This window comes from Montipora foliosa, chromosome 13 (assembly GCF_036669935.1).
Source record: "Montipora foliosa isolate CH-2021 chromosome 13, ASM3666993v2, whole genome shotgun sequence".
Lineage (NCBI taxonomy): Eukaryota > Metazoa > Cnidaria > Anthozoa > Scleractinia > Acroporidae > Montipora > Montipora foliosa.
The window spans coordinates 24,609,904-24,626,727 of NC_090881.1; the positions used below are offsets into that span (position 1 = coordinate 24,609,904).

Below are 16,824 nucleotides of genomic sequence, written 5' to 3' on the forward strand. Positions count from 1 at the left end.
GGGACCCAAATCGGACAGCAAGTGACTTGAGTGATACGGAGAGGACCAAACCTAAATTGAAGATACAGTCATTTGAGGTGGCAGGAAATTTACACACAACGAGCACGTTTCATTCGGAGCCACCACCCACTTATGAGGCGGTACTAAAGGAAACCGAGATGGAGATGAAGAAATACCCCCTTGGTGCTAACGGGAATGATCCAGGCTCCGGTGTAGAAAAGAAGGAGGAAGGAGAAGGTGGGAAGGAGGTGACACATGATGCAAATAATTGCGATACAGAAGCCTCTGCAGTAGAGAAGCCATCGAGTCCAGGAAGTGAACGAAGCTGCAAGACATCAACTAGTTGCGGTTCTCTACAAAGAAAGAAAAAGGCCCTTAAGCCGCCGCCTCGATTGGCTATTTTTAACTGGGCAGATATGTTACCGCCGCCTCCCGTCGAGCCACCGCCTAGCAGCTTGGGTTCCCCACCTCCATCACCTCCTTTTAGCGAACGCAGTGCTATGACAGGCATGACGGGAAGGACTGGGATGAGTGGAATGAGTGGTATGACTGGTATGAGCGGTATGACAGGGATGTCAGGCATGACTGGAATGAGTGGAATGACGGGGCAGAGTGGAATGACCGATCACAATGGCAGCTCTCCAAAGCAAACTCGTAAAAAGGGAGATCCTTCTTCCAACGAAAACGAATTGGAATCAATGGCGAGCAAGTCTGAAAAATCCAAGAAATCTCGCTCAAAGCCGAAACCTATCCCAATAGATCTTGAAGGTATTACTAGTGACATAATTATGCAATGGGCCGAGTCCGTCACCAACACGAGCGGGTCCGAAGATGACTCTTCGGCTTCGAGCCCAAGCCGAATTAGCGGTATCAGTAGCGATGGCTCTTTCTTTACTGATGCGGACTTTGCTAACGCAGTTCGCGTTGCCGCAGAATGCGGCGGATTTAATACAGATGCGTATGGATTAATGGACTCCCTTGGTATACCGCCTCCGTACGCTGCTGGATGGAAACGAAGCAATTCATTTTCTAACGACAACGAGGCCACTGTAGGAACCGCGGCGATGTACGGTCCGCGCCCTCTTAGAAAGAAGGGGGAAACTGGAAGCGAGGGGGACCTTGATTATATTCCTGGCGCTAAAGTACGTCCCAAGTTAAGACGAGATAACGAAAAGGGTCCTAGTGACTCAGGACCCGTGCGAATGCACAGAGGGGCTCCTGGGGAGCTAATACGACATGCACCTGGTATGCGAGCCCCTGTCCCCATCGTCCCATCACAACCTAGAAGGCCGCTTCATAGGGCCCCACGACCTGGGGGACCCCAAGGGCAGGGAAACCCAGGTATACTTGTGCAACCATTGAAGAAGACAACACCAGGCGTTGTGGATCCGCGAGAACCGGTGAAAAAGAAGTACGCTATTGTTAAGAAAATACCACAAAGCCAAGAACAAGAAAAAGCTGGAGGATACAACAGCTGCAGTATAGGCTCCAGTAAATCAAGTAACACAAGTACAAGTACTGCTAGCACGGTAAAAAGCAGTTCCTTTGCGCCATCGGTTCACGAAGATTCAGATTTGGAAGGGGTGAGTATGTAGTTCCAAGAACTGTTAGAATGGGTTGGGACAATGAAATTGTAAGAAGTCAATGTTGGGCTGGATGTAAGAGATTCTAGGTGAAAGTGAAAATCCAGGCTTAAGGTAATTCCCTTGAAATTGTTCTACTATCAAACTTTTTTGGAAACTTGGCATAATTAACATTCATGATATGAACATTTAAAAAATGCAATAAAAAAATGGGGTCACCGTGCTTGTTTACGCGTCAGCAGGCTCGTAAAATGGGGTATTTTTACTGTTTTCGCGTTAAAAATTCGAATCACCTTCATACAGAATTAAGTCTTGGTTACTTCAAAGACACAAAATTTTATTTTGAAAATAAAGCTTCTTTTATTTACATAAGCAGTAATGCTTCATTTACGCCGAATTTGATTCCCTGGTTGTGGGAATAGTGCACTTTTTGGGACAGTTCCGATGTTAGCTTGAAGTCCTCGCCTTGGGTAAAATACACCCAGCACGGAACTGTTTTCCAAAAAAAATTCATGTTCTACTATCAAACTTTTTTTCTTCTTCAAATATTTTCTTTATTAGACTGTTCCTAGCAAATACTTGAAAAAAAAATCGGGGGTCACCGTGCTCGTTTGAGAGAAAAGGAGCATTTATTTCGCTATCGGGTTTAGTTTGAGCGAAATCTCTTACGTTTTGTATGCACACGTGCTCATTGTGCGCGCGCTAATGACGCGAAAATCGTGCGCAGTAGGGATGCGCAATGCAATACTAAGGAATAACCTTAAACGGGAGATCAGTGTTTCGTCTGCGGGTGAGGAAAGGTAACATGTAAGTTGGTTAAACCAGTGGAAAGTGAAGTTTTGTTCGGCTTTCATCTGGAAAAATTTTCTTTAGATGTTTAATGAAATAGAGAGAGCCTCTTTCAGCTAGTCAGTCTGTTTAAAATAAAGTTAGTGAGTACAGTGTTGAACTCCAAATCCCAGCCAAAGCAAACAAAAAGTATCTATTAGCAGAAAAGCGCGAAATTATTCCTGTCCACCACAAGGACACCAGTTCGTCTTGGTTATTGTATTGTATACTAACCAAGAAAATATGTCGGAGGGACTGAACAACCTTTACGTGCGGCAGTTTTTAATGGCGATGTGTTTTTCTCTTGACTTCAAAACGTATCACTGGCTGTTAAGGCGCAGTTTATATTTCATACGCTGGTATGAACTAAGCAAGAAAGGTGCTCGTCAATTCTCTTGCTTTCAAGAACGTACGTTATAATTATAACGACGATTGTTTTTCTTGTTATAGTCTGTGGCGTAGAATCTTGCAATCATTGGACTTCGTTACATCGCACCTTTCGCGGACACCGATGAGAGCTAAGGAACACAAAGAAGACATTATTGTAATTATTAATATGTTCATTAAGATACTTATATGAAGAAAATTAGGCGCCAATATAACCACTATTTTTTGTAGTCACTAGAGGTCGATCACACCACTTGCATTGGCGATTCTGTGCTTTTGAAATCGCTCATTGGTCTTGGTAATACAAAGAGGATAAGCGGTTTAGTTTCTAAAGAAACTGGTGCTGCGTCGGGGAGGAAGTAAAAAACTGAAATGGGCTTATCAGTTGATAAACCCATGTCGGTCTTGGTAATAGACTCTTGTTTGTCCGCTTTTAATGTCGGTGTTTCCGGTGGAATGCACCGGCTGCATGTTTCTGTACTTCGAATTTTGATTGGTTAATCAGAAAGACTTACCTTTCGTGCGATAGGTTAGGACAGGATCGAAGGGGCCTTATTCACGATAGCCGCCATGTTGGTTTTTCAAAATTGTCATGCAAATTAGCCATGTGTTATCCTGGGGGGCAAACATTGGAAAAAAGGCAAATTGCGGAAAATCGGCTCGTCGAAATATTGAAATAACATTGCTAAAAGTACATTTGAGAATTTAGAATTAAGTACCTTTTATAATAATTTTATATCTTTTGATTGCCTTTGACATTTTGACTTTCTACTTTGATATCTGCTCATTTTTTAGTTAAAAAAACATCGAAGTAACTTGTGTAATCATTCTATTTTACTACTTAGGTGATAAACATTCAATGAACGTGAAACAAATCATCTGTGTGGCTAAGATGTTCGTTATAACCTCTCGAACCTCTGTTGTTTGCCCCCTCAGAAATGTGTAGCTAATTTGCATGATAATAGCAATCCAACATGGCGGCCATCGTGAATAAGGTCTATTGTCCCACCTCTATTTCGTGACAGAAATTTTAACCAAAAAGAAACTTAAGAATCAAAACCGTGGAATTAATGTAAACAAGCACCACGCTGTAGTTGTTTTCAAAGGGCATTGGTAAACCAATCGAACCGAAAAGTAAGTCTTAAGGTCAAGTGGGTCGTCGATAAGAATACGGATTGCCAAAAAAAATAATAATAAATTTGACTTGCGGGAGGATGCGTTCTTCGTTGGGGCGCTTTCCATTAGACCAAAAGTTTTAGTTGAAGATTTCGATGATTTCATGTGGCAAATGGAATAGCATATTTCAGTTGCCCGCTCGAAACCAATTAGACCAATGAATATATTTACCCAAATTTTTGAAGTAAATGAAACGGCAATTGTTCCCGAGGAGAATTGATCCAAAGGAACGAGATTTTCCGGATGCTCCGGCACTTAAGTACCACTTTGCGAGGTACACCCTAATTTCCGAATTTTATTTCGGAATATTTCCGTTCCATGCGAACCGTACTCGGTTTTTACGAAATTTATAGTCCATTGGAAATCGCCCTTTGTTTTCATTCACGTGATCATTGATCATGTCTTTTTTTTAAACCGAAACTACAGATCTTGTTTGGACCTCAATTCTGGGAGGATTTGTTTAGGATAGAAGTAGGCCTTCCGTTGCGTCATGGGAAAACCAAGAATTGAAACATCGACAACAACAACTTAATAATTTGTCATGACTTTGGGAGTTATATGTTAAAACGTTATTTTCAGTTAAAGTTTAAAAGGAAACTCTTAAGAAACATTTGTTGCAGTATTGAAAACCATTGCCGGATGTTTTTTAAAAATAATAATAGTAAAAAGAGAAACGATAATTATTTTATTTAAAAAGTTTGAATATTTTGTTTTCATATGGTCAGCAAGCAAGGCTGTGTTTTATATAAAGCAATGCATTTGGTCTTTCGCAGTTAAAATGTTGTACAAACGCAAAATGCATTATTTACCAAAAACAAAGTAATAAATTCAAATTGTGATATATTTGTTGTCGTTTTGTTGCTTTATCATTTGTCCATTTTTCCTTACTGTGCCCTTTCTGACACTTTCGGACTTAACACTAGCTTCCAGAGAAGCTCGTGATTAAATTCACGCTTATTTTGAGAATCATTCGGTGTCCCAATTAAATCTAAGCTCTTTTAAACTACCTTTTTGCAATTCTGTTAAGGTTAACCTGAGGTTTTCGATTTTTGGGAGACACTTGTGACATTTGTTACCAGGAAGAGGAAGGGGAGACTTTGTGACGTGGGTTCAAATCCCACCCCTGTCCTTCTGTGGGCCCATTGCAATTGCCTGGGCTAACATTCAGCTGGATTACGTGGGGAAAAGAAAACACATAAAAGTTACAGTTAAATTGATTTATCTGTGGAAGTGTAAGTGCTGCACGACCAGCGTTCACTAACCGCATAATGATTTCTCGCCATGTCCCAAATTGAAATCGGGATCCAGCCCAGGACCCAGTTCTTCAAAGTCCGATTAAGCTAATCCTGGATTACTGGAAACTTCAGTTGCAGTTTATTTGGTGTTTCAAAAACAATTTCATCAAGATTTTTTTTAGCCTTCAATTTTTGACGTAGACTTTTGTTTACCTTTAGCCTAAAGCCTAAAATTTTTTTGACTTACAAAATTCATACCTAGGTTGGTACTTACTCGCGGATTAGTGTTAATTAGCCTCCTTCTCAGTCGTTTTTAGGCTAAACCGAGCCTAAAAACGGCTGCGAAGGAGGCTTAGGGCGCGTTCGATTGACCGTATTCCGGAATAGGAATACATGGAATAGATGTTAGAAATCCTTCGTTTTTACGGAGATTCACATTAAAATTATCAAACACTTGCTAAAATACTATTTTAAACATATATTTATTATCCTTGTCGCTTTAAAAGCGCCAGACATGCCGTTTTAATTCATCCGGAATAGGGTCAATCTAACGCACCCTTGGTGTTAATCGGCTTTGGGGACTGGGCCCAGATCTTTTTCGGTTTACTTCGAATCGAGGCGGTTGTCCCCGACCTGAAAGAGCGGGAAAAACCTGCCTCGCTGCCCAGCAAACAGGAGAAAGGTGGCTGCGGAGCTGTAAGTATCGGATTATGCTGTTTATTATTCTGCTTTCTTCCCTATTTTACATTCAAAACGACGTTAACTCTACTTTCCTAGTACACTCAGGCTGATGGTTATCCTCAAAACTGCAAGCAGAGTGTTTTCAACGTGCTCAAAAGGGTTAATACGCCGCTTTTATTTTGACGGGAAATTGTCTTCGTGGACTTGGACCACACAAGTCGATGTTTGGAAAGAAAATTACTTTGTAGAATTACAAGTTTACATTGGTACTTTCACAGAAAACAAAGTCATTATCGATGTAAATGGAACGGTTTTTAGATCAGCGAACGGAAAATTCAACTGAAATTTGACTTCCAAGTCGACGTAAATCCACGGCAGTACATAGTTCTTTGTCAGTTTTTTCGCTGAATGCGAGCATAGGAAATACACCGAATAATGCTTTTAATAAAAAAGAAACCCCGAAAGTTAGGGCTGCTTTAAAAAGATTATTTGCCATAGTTTCTTTTGGCCTTATAGTTGGCCTGCGCCTCTGTTGAGGGGGTTGGGAAATACGAAAATGGTTGTGGTGTGAGGTTGGAGTATTAAAGGTTGAGAAGACAGGATTTGGGAGAGGTGAAAAGTAATTGAAGAAATCAAATATTCATTTGATCTCATTGGTATTACCTAATTTTATGATGGCTACTCTTGCAACTAGAAAAAAAAAATTTTAAGGACATTGATAATTTTTTGGCAGGACTTAGACACCCTGTGCCATTACTTTGTATGTTGTTCAGTTTTTGTCTTATAAAAGATTGCTTATCCTTTGTATAATATATTGACAGGGTCAGTCAACTATCTGAAAAACCTGAGCAGGAACTAGTGGGTGCTAACAAAAGAAATACTAGAACATCAGACAAAGAATTCTTGGAACAAGTTCTTCAACTTAGCTTCTGTCACGGAAACGAAGACAAACGTTATGAGACTTTGGAAATCATAGATTTTATGCAGTTGTACATCAAAGGTATTAAAATGTGCATATGTTCATGTTAGATACAGTCAGTAGGTGTCCATTGCACAGTGGATAAAAGTAACAGCAATGAGTTGTTGCATTGCATGCTTAAAAACCATTCCATTCAGCTTCTAGGCTCCATTAGGGTACTGGTTTTTAGGACATAGTAGTTTCATGATTATTAATAGAATCTAGCATAATTGATTCACAATAATAATAAATTGTGGTAGGTATACAGAACTGAGTTGATGATTATGGCTTTCGGGAATACCTTAAGTTAAGAGGACCAAATTTCTCTGTCTTCTTTCAGAGCTAACCTCTGGGCCTTTATGAGATACCTTCAGTGGCGTAGTCTCTTTGCCTTCTGCTCAGTTGCTTTGTGGCAGGGAGTCACATAGCCTTTACCTTAGAACATGGCTCTCTGTAGATCTTAGCTCATTCCTCATAGCTTTTAGGTAACCACTCTGAGTAAGCAGTGTTTTAATAATATAATAATATCTTTATTTAGACTGAAAAGACTGATCAGCAAAATCAGAAGATTTGCTGGTATGAACCAGTGATCGGTAAAAATAGTAATATTGTAAATAGTTTAAAAAACGAGAGAGATAAAAATGTATAGATATTAAGATATGTGCAAAAAATATATACGGGATCACATCACAAAACCAGATATTAAGACTGACGGACACTACAAACATGCAAATTTACATTGAGATTTAGAAAATTATTGAATAATTTTGACTTAAAAGTCCTGAGACTAGGCGTATCGTGAATGTCTCTTGATAGAGAATTCCATTCACAGGGCTGCCGCACTCTTAAAACTACATTGGCCCATAGTTGACTTGGCTCTCATACCGCCAATTAGTGAGCTATCTCTGAAATTATGATCATGTAGCTCAGAGCATTTGACTAAGTATCCTTTCAGTTGGCATGGGCAGTCTATGTTGTTAATGATTTTGTTCACAAGTTGTAATCTCATGAACCGTCTTCTGCTGCTCAAAGATAGCAGCGTTAGTTTCGATCGCATCAATTGTGTACAAGTCTTGCAATTTTCCCTAAGGATAATATGCATAGCTTGGTTTTGAAGACGCTCGAGGTGCAAAGCATTTTGTTTTCCACAGTCACCCCAGACTATGCAACCATAATCCATAATTGGTAAGATCGTTTGCTTATATATCGTAGGTAGCACTTTCCAGCTGAGGTACTTACTACATACTCGGTTCAACAGTTTCAGTCTGGGATAAACTCTTCGAGCTGTTACATGAACATACATATTCCAACTATTCCAACAGTTTTATCCAAAGGCTGTTTAAAAGTTTTGGATTTTACGGCCCCCCATTACTCACGTTCAAAACTGCCTGATTGGACCTCAGAGGGTTTGATCTAGGGAAATTGAAGTCATTTATTACCAGCTTAAATTTACAGCGTGTAAACCCAATTTGATACGTATGCAAAATACTGGTCTAAAAGTCTGAAAGCCCAAAACTCCCATGCTGCATATTAATTCAGTCACGAACACACGCATTGCATTCTTAAACTAGTGAGTCTGAGATTTTAAAGTTAGTAATGGCAGACCAATAAATAAGAAAATTCCAGTTAAAATAAGGAGGTGTCTTTTTAAAATCAGAACTTAAAACTTGGGTCACTTGGTGTTTAGTTAACATATTTTTTAAATCCAAAGAAAACAAGAATTATTTTTTCGGTCGTAGTAGCACTTTAAGGATGGTGCCTATTAATTCCAAGGTATTTTTTTCCTGGTTTATGAATATGCAGGAAAAGCAGATCTTAACAAGTGTTATTGAAAAATATCCAAAAAGAGAATTGGGGGTAACCATGCATTTTTCAAAGATAATGAATCAACAATATTTGTAAAAAGCTTTAAAATACAAAGCAATGTATGGCCAAAGTTTTGAAGCTTAATTATCTCTGAAAAATGCATTGTAACCCCCAATTATCTTTTTGGATACCAAGAGCACTTGCTGACGTCTGCTTTCTCTGCATAGTTTTAGACCACACAAAATATCCCTCTATTAGTGAGCACCACCCATAGGAAACCCGAGTATCTTGAGATGCACAGATTGATGCATGATAGCAATAGTTTATAGGCACCATCCTTGCCTTGCCTTGCTTAGAGTCATCCCTCAATCGAAGGTGAAATAGAGTTTTCTAAGCCCTCTAAGCTGCAACACTGCTGTGAATTTCGAGTGTAACAGTTCATCTTACTTCAGAAGTAATTTAAGAGCCATTTTCCGAGAAAATTGAAAATCGCAAGACACTCGTAAAAAATCAATTTTTTTTTTCTTTGGCCAAAACATCCCTTTTAGTGACCTAATTCAAGAAGAAATAGTTTTGGGTTCAAGCGATTCATTGTACGGGAGAAATAACAAAAAGTTTGAAAAATCGATTTATTGCTGGTTTTTCGCGCTTAAAAACAACAGAATCCGACCTCAACTTCGAGAAAACGGTGAACGCATAAGAAACAATCCCTAACATCGAAACTTTAGGCGAATATTATTTCGTTCTTAATCTTTGAAACCCTAAAAGAAAATTTGAAGAAATAAGTTTTTTACATTTACAATCGACAAGTTTAAAAAGGACATATTTGTGTCTCTTGAAATGTTAGAAAATGAAAGCTAACTTTAACTGTTGAAAAAGCCCTCTGGTATATGCCGCTTCCTAGTAAAACCCATATAGAATAAAGCCTTGGCTATTGAAGTAAATTTCGGGAAAGTTTTAGCTCTGGAAATTAAATACAGCCCTGACACTGGAGTAAGCAATTTAAGAATTTCATTAAATAAAATGTATGCAAATTAGACGGCCCGCTGAAGGAATTCATACTAAACGCAAAGTTTAGTGCAAAAGGACTACTTACTGTTGCTAGTAATATGTTTTTACAGTGAAAATGTTATTTCTAGCTTTCAGCTGTGTTGGTGAGAGCCATAAATAACTTTTTATACGACGACTGAAAAACGTTTGTTCAGCCACAATGCCGCAGCGAAATCATTGAGATCGCAACTTCGAAGTGAAACTGTCATCGCTTGATGAAACTCCGTTACCACAATGGTAAAATAGTTTTCTTCAGGGGGAAAAAGCAGAATTAAAATGCATTCGAAACCGTTGACTTCGATTTTGAATTTGTTTAGTTAAGATTTCAAGCCACCACAAGGTCTTATGACTTCTACTGACCCACGAATCGGTTACATATGCCAAGGTCACGTTAGCAAACTGTCACGAAATACTCAATAGCTTCTGTTTTCGGTCTTTGTTTTGTTGGTAAAAAAATACATACACTTTTCACAAAACAGACCTTCTTGCTTTATTTGATTTATATATTTGTATTGGTCCAGACACATGCATATGCTGACTGGTTGTAAAAGACATTCATCACAGTTTTTGATTCAGAGTGAAGGTATAATATTTCTCAAAATATTTCAAACACAAATGTTTCCTTAATAAGTTCGTTATTCCCGAATTTACCACCTTGCAACAATCCCTACAGCAAAATAAAAAAGCATAAAATTCAACTTTATAGCTTGCTATAGTTTTGTTTCGGATTTGTTTTTTATGATTTTTCCTCCGAAACCAGGATCCCTAGCCAGGTAACTAGAAATTCTCAGTTTCATTTACAGCTTGTTCACAACACAACTTCAAACTTGAGTGTGCTTATCGCATCCTTGAAACCTTCGAGACCTCCTCAAAATTGTTGAAAAGCCTATTGAGGCTAATAATAATCTTTGAGTTAAATTTGACCAATTCACGCGGCGAGCGCGAGAAAAAGAGAACCACTCCGCAGGGCTGAATACGCGATGTGGAGTGTTATAAAATTCCACAATCTCGCGCGTAACGGGGCAGGTACAAAACACAGGTCACAGGTCACAGGTCATTGTTTTACTAATACAGAATGTATCCTAAACATTCATAAAAGCTAACCTTAGGCCTAATTAGGCCTAAACAAACGTTTTTAGGCTTAAGGTTAGCTCTTATGAATGTTTAGGATACTTTCTGTATTGGTAAAACAATGACCTGTGCCCTGTGACCTGTGTTTTGTACCTGCCGCGCGTAACACTTTCTCTAGAGACCTCTAGAAATGTTGTTTACTGAAGAAAAACAAAGTTATCTTTGGTTAACTCAGAGAACTTGCAGAAATAACTCCAGCCTGCATAACAGGCGCTTTATCAGGGGCACCCAACGACGGTTCCCCCCCGAATTATTTTGAAAAGACTTTTTAGGCTATCCAGAGTACTTTTAGATCTCTAGAAATGTTTTCTAAGTGGCGCTAAGAAATTTATATCTATTCGGGCATCCTAGGGTAACTTGAGTCTTTTCGAAGTTACGAGGGCTTCAGTGTTATTTTCCCGAACATTTTAGCAGCAATTCAAAGTTTTCCGAAAGTGAGAGTTTTTCGGTTCCTTTCTGCATTGCATTTTCGATTCCGAAAATTTTAGGCTTCCTTTCTCTACGAAAAACAACCTAACCTGGGGAGTGAAATGGGAAAAATGAACTTCAGAAAATCGGAGGGAATTTATTACATAAGCTTCGAAAATTGTGTACATGAATGGAACGGTCATCTAGAAATTTTTAGCCTTCCTCAAGCTATAGAAAATCCTAGGCAATGTTTGCTTCTCCGAACAGATATTTCACAGGGTGCCCCTGCTTTATGAGCTAGGCTAGGCGAAAGCGGCATTTTGCGGGAGGCGCGAAACGCGACGAGGGGAGGAAAAAATAAAGCTTTATCTTTCTTTATCCTTCGTCTCGCGCTTTGCACTCGTTTCGCGCTTTGAGCAAATGCCGCGTTCGCCTCGCTTGGCTCATAAAGCACCTGTTATGCAGGCTAGAATACCTCTTCACATTTATAAGATAAGGTGTCATTGATTTGTTAGAGCGGGGAGAGACATTTATAACGTGCAAATAGTCACGAGCTGAAAGGTAACTGACAGATTTGTAACAAGGACTCAGCCTGACAAACAAGAAATGATCTCACTCTCCGAAAAGGAACGCTCTTTTAAACATAAACCAACTTCAAAAATAAGCAAAGAAAGCAAAACGATGAACAAAATAGATTGTTTCTTGACTTAGTTATTCCGGCGAGAACAAATGGTGAATGATTCACTTCTGGAAGCAGCCTCTGAGGAGAAGTGAGAACACCGTTTAGGCAGAACTCTGCACTTTGTGTACTTTACCAGCCTGTTCACAGACTCTCTTCATTTTTAGATGCACGTATAAAAAAAGCGCGTTCCGCCCTCTCTCACGGGCAATCGCTTATCTTGTGCGCGCACCAAATTCCCGAAACAGAAAAAACGTCCGTGAGCAGGGTAGCATTTCGTAATACTAGACGGGAATAATTCAATTAAAATGAAATCGTAGAGGCACGTGCAATAGTAAGTTGCGAAACACTTCGTGACAATATATGAATTTTATTCCAGGAGCATTTGACCTGGAAATGTTATATTAATATTGTTCCCAGAGTCGAATATTTCTACACTGATGATCTATAAACAGACGTAGGGTTGTACATTTTTTCATTGGGACAGCTGTAATTGTTTCTTAATCTGTTTACAATGTGTACGAAGTATAGTACGTACAGTCGTATGTGACAAGCTAGCGTGACCAATCTCTGCGCGTTTGTTAAATTATGCGTCATATGATCTTGTTATCCCGTCTAGTATCTGATTTGTTCGCTCAATAAGAGTTCAGTAATACTCACCTTGTTAACAGTGTGGTTTGAGCAGTGGTTAATTTTCATCATTGTATGTTATTTTCGGACCAAAACATAATCGGGTTTCATTATTACAGAAGCGTCTGATGACGCGTAATAAGCGCTGCGTGGGAAGTGTTTAGATAGCTCAAGCGCTGAAGTTGCAGGACACATTTTGGTCAAAATCAGTTATGGATGCGTTGCCACAAACAGATTGAGAGATGGATTTAACTTCTCTCACAACAAGCAATGGTAATTTGTTCGTTCAACAAAACTTTGCGTTAAAAATGTGAATTCATTCAGCGGGCCGTCTAATTTGCATACGTTTTATTTACTCAGATACTCAAATTGCTTACTTTAGTGTGAGGACTGTATTGGATTCCCAGAGCTAAAACTTTCCAGTAACCTAGTTCAATAGCCAAGGTTTTATTCTATATGGGTTTTACAAGGAAGCGGCATATACCAGAGGGCTTTTACAACAGTTAAAGTTCGCCTTCATTTATTAACATTTCCAGAGATACAAATTTGACCTTTTTAAACTTGTCGATTGTAATTGTTAAAAACTTCTTTCTTTAAATTTTCTTTCATAAAATTAAAGAGTAAGTATGTAATAATTCTCGGCTGAAGTTTTGATGTTAGGGATTGTTTCTTATGCGTTCAACGTTTTCTCGAAGTTGCGGTCGGATTCCGTTGTTTTGAGTACGAAAAACGAGCAATAAATCGATTTTTCAAACTTTTTGTAATTTCTCCCGTACAATGAATCGCTTGAACCTAAAACTATTTTTTCTTGAATTAGGGTACTAAAAGGGATGTTTTGGCAAAAGAAAAAAAAATTCGAATTTTCACGAGTGTCTTGCGATTTTCGATTTTCTGGGAAAATGGCTCTTAATTGCAATTGAACAGTGTTTAAGTTTCTTAATGGAGTATTGGAAATTCCTTTAAGGTAGGCCAGCTTTCACTATTTTTTCAAGTTGAAAGCTTGATTTTAGGACATGAATCATGGAGGATTTAAGTTAAGGCTTAGCATGTCTAGTACCGGTAAAAATCACCCATTTGGACCAATAAAAGTAGTCCTGGAACTTAGAAATCTTAGGATCCCTGGTAGCATACTATGTTATTGCCTTATTACGAATTATTAATGTGACATGTTGTACACCAATAACTTGTCAGGGAAAGGCTTTAAGGATAAAATAAAGGATATTCTATTGAAAAGATCCTCAAAGCCTTTTTCAAAGGTAAACTACTTATTGGTATGTTATTGCCTTTTTATGAATTCTTAATTTTTACAAGTAAATCTATTCATGTTGCAACGATAGTAACCTAAGATGATTAAATAATAATTATTACAGAAAATGGCTGCAGCCTCAAAGAGGCATTTGCACGCAGCCAATCTTTGTGTCTGTGTCAATTAATTGGGGAAGGGTCAGATATGCCCAGAAATGCAGGTAATTAAATGCATGATGATTTTGATGAGGGTTATAACAAAGTGTCCCTATGCTCTTTCCCCCAACTTCAACATCAGTCACATCTGAGCATACAGACAATAATAATAATAATAATTTATTATTTAACTCACAAAGTGTATCCAAAACTCTGCCTCTCAAGTAAAGAGAAACAGCTGCAATAACCCTTACCAAAAAATGCAAATACTTTGACTAAAAGGGACACTTTGTGTTGGATAGCGAAATAGGGGGGCATCTAATTGCGTGCATTTCGGGACATGAAGGAAGTAAAACAATTTTTTGAAGTTTTCTTTCATGCTTTTCATGTGGTTCTTGATTCTTAAGTGTTGATGACAACAAATAAATAGGCCCCCTTTTACAATTAGCCAGTATCAAAAATACTATAATACTCTTTGTTTGTCTGTCCAAAATTTTGCATAAGCATTGTTTTTATTTTCTCTTGGGACTTGCAATGGTCCCACGAGAAACTGGAAACAAATTTTGGACGGACAAACAAAGAGTATTGGTAATGGTATTTTTTATACTGGCTGATATTACCAGTACCTTAAAGGGGCTAGGTCATGCTATTTTAGGTAATTTTGTTTAATTTGTTAATTATGAGCTCTAAATGTCAAATTGGCAGAACAAGAGTCTTTCATTTGCAAAATCACAGCCACATAACAACTGAGAATGATTCTCCAGCTCCGTAAATGCTCCGTAAATGACATTTTGATATTTAACAATTATTCTACGAGGGCACGCTGGATATGAAATGATATATATAACCAATGAGGTGCGTATCGCCGAGTTGGTTATGATCATTTCATATCCAGCAAGCCCGAGTAGAATAATTGTTTTATTAAAAACCCCAACATCACAGCTATTTTATGTTGAATTTATTTGGCCATTTTTTCTCGAAGCCGCAAAACTGTGTATTTGCTGCTGTGTTCAGTCACCATATTTGGTAGTGCAGGTATATGAGCTGATAACCTGTGTCCGGCGAGCCAATGAAAATGCTGGAAATGTGATATTCGTAGTTCAGTTTTTAATAGACTGATATAAATGTGGGCCAATGTTTTTCAAATTTACCCAAATTCATTCCATTACAATCCTCTCCAGTTTTGTCCCTTCTTGGCTTCCCTGTGTTTTGTTAGAGTTCTTCTATAGTTCTGAACAGTTATTTTGATATTTTAGTTAATTCTATGACCATTTGATCAGTGCTGAAATTGCCAAAAAATGTGTGACCTAGCCCCTTTAAATTAGGTTTGCACAAATGAGAGACTAAAAAAGTGGTGTGTTTTCCTCCAAATATATAGACTTTCCAGCAAAGCAAAGTTTTGCTGTGCTGGTGGTTGCTTCTGCCAACTAATTCCTAGTAAATTATTTGTCGGCTCCCTACAGATGAAATTTAAGTGGGACATTGACCCATTACATGGCATTTATAAGTTTGAGGTGGTTCAAACTTGTTTCTTGTGCAACTACATATTAAACATAGTATTGCTTTACAATCATGAAATTACCCTGTTCACAGATTCATTTTGTGATGCTTCCACTGCTAAACCTGTCACTATAGCAACAAATTTTGGTGGCCTATTAATGTGATAAGCATATTTATGCCAAAATGGTAATAAATTATGCAAATAAGGCTCTTCCATTACATTAAGCTCAGACTTCTCTGTTCAAAGTTGTAGCCACAACATTTTCGTTCCCAGATTCCATTGTTTCTAGGAACAAGAATGTAGTTGGACTTGCATGGCCTCATGTCTCAAGGTCACTTATGATTTGAGTCATCTAATCTTAGTTACCTTGCCTTCTAAGGGTTATACTTAAATACAGCTTCTTGTTTTTTTCCAGTTCAACTGGAAGAACAACAGGCTAAAACTTACTTAATGTAATAAGCAGTCTTTGGTTAGATGGCATGATATAGACTGAAGTAAGCAAAGATGCTAAACAAGTCATTACATGTTTGAAAGGATATGCAGTGACAAGGTTTGGAGTCTGACAGAAGGAGAACATCTTTTGTGTAAGGGGTACCTTCTGTTACATAATTATGTGTGCACATGCAGACAAGTTATGAATTGGACTTTTTTAGGTTAATCTTTCATATACTGGATTCGTAATAATTAATGTCGGTAATTCAAAACAAAACAGTAAACATAACAGTTAATACCTAATTGGAATAAAGAAATCATGGTTCTTTTGTCCTCTGCCATTTTAGTCCAGTATATGAAAATCTACCCTTTTTTCGACATGGAGATTTGAAGAATAAACAAGATTTCAACTGAAGTAATGAAGACAATTACCCTAGGTAAGGGGGGTGGCTCTTAACAACCAAACCCGATTGCTATGGAATTCCTTGAACTCTAAAGTAATCCTCTCTTGTTAAAGGACTTGCCATCAGGAAACAGAATCCAATATAAGAACTTCAACCAAAGGCTTACACTAATTTGCAATATGAAATACAGAAAGAATCCTTAATCAAACATTCATTAAAGCTAATCTTTGACCTAAAGAAACGTTTATAGGCTAATTGCGACTGTAGCATTGGTAAACAGTTTGTTTTAAGCCTAAGGTTAGCTTAACAAATATTTAGGATTGTTTCTGTATAATTTTGTTAGGCAAATTGGTGAGCCAACTGACTTTGTCTTATATTGGCTTCTGGACTTTAGGCAAACCCCTCATTAAATGTGTTCAATTTAGCATTCAATTCCTTTGTATGGTTCAACTCACAACCTGGACCATATTTGATTAATCACGTGACCAAAACAGAAATGCCTAAAGAGTCATCAAGTTAACTGTTTTTCACAAT

At 38.1% G+C, this 16,824-nt stretch overlaps 1 protein-coding gene and 1 long non-coding RNA gene across 2 annotated transcripts in view; both read left to right on the forward strand.

The window, feature by feature from the left end:
* LOC137983899 (roundabout homolog 1-like) overlaps window positions 1-4,815 on the forward strand; it is a 49,091-nt gene extending 44,276 nt beyond the window's left edge. The window contains exons 15-16 of the mRNA XM_068831057.1: window positions 1-1,583; window positions 2,862-4,815. The exon at window positions 1-1,583 is cut by the window's left edge and continues 144 nt beyond it. Coding sequence (XP_068687158.1) covers window positions 1-1,583; window positions 2,862-2,873 — 1,595 coding nt within the window. The 3' untranslated portion in view covers window positions 2,874-4,815. The remainder of the gene's footprint in view (window positions 1,584-2,861) is intronic.
* Window positions 4,816-12,513: 7,698 nt separating this feature from the next.
* On the forward strand, window positions 12,514-13,188 carry LOC137983098 (uncharacterized). The gene is made up of 2 exons (XR_011118894.1): window positions 12,514-12,825; window positions 12,913-13,188. It is a non-coding gene; the product is annotated as an uncharacterized lncRNA (long non-coding RNA).
* Window positions 13,189-16,824: the final 3,636 nt, after the last annotated feature.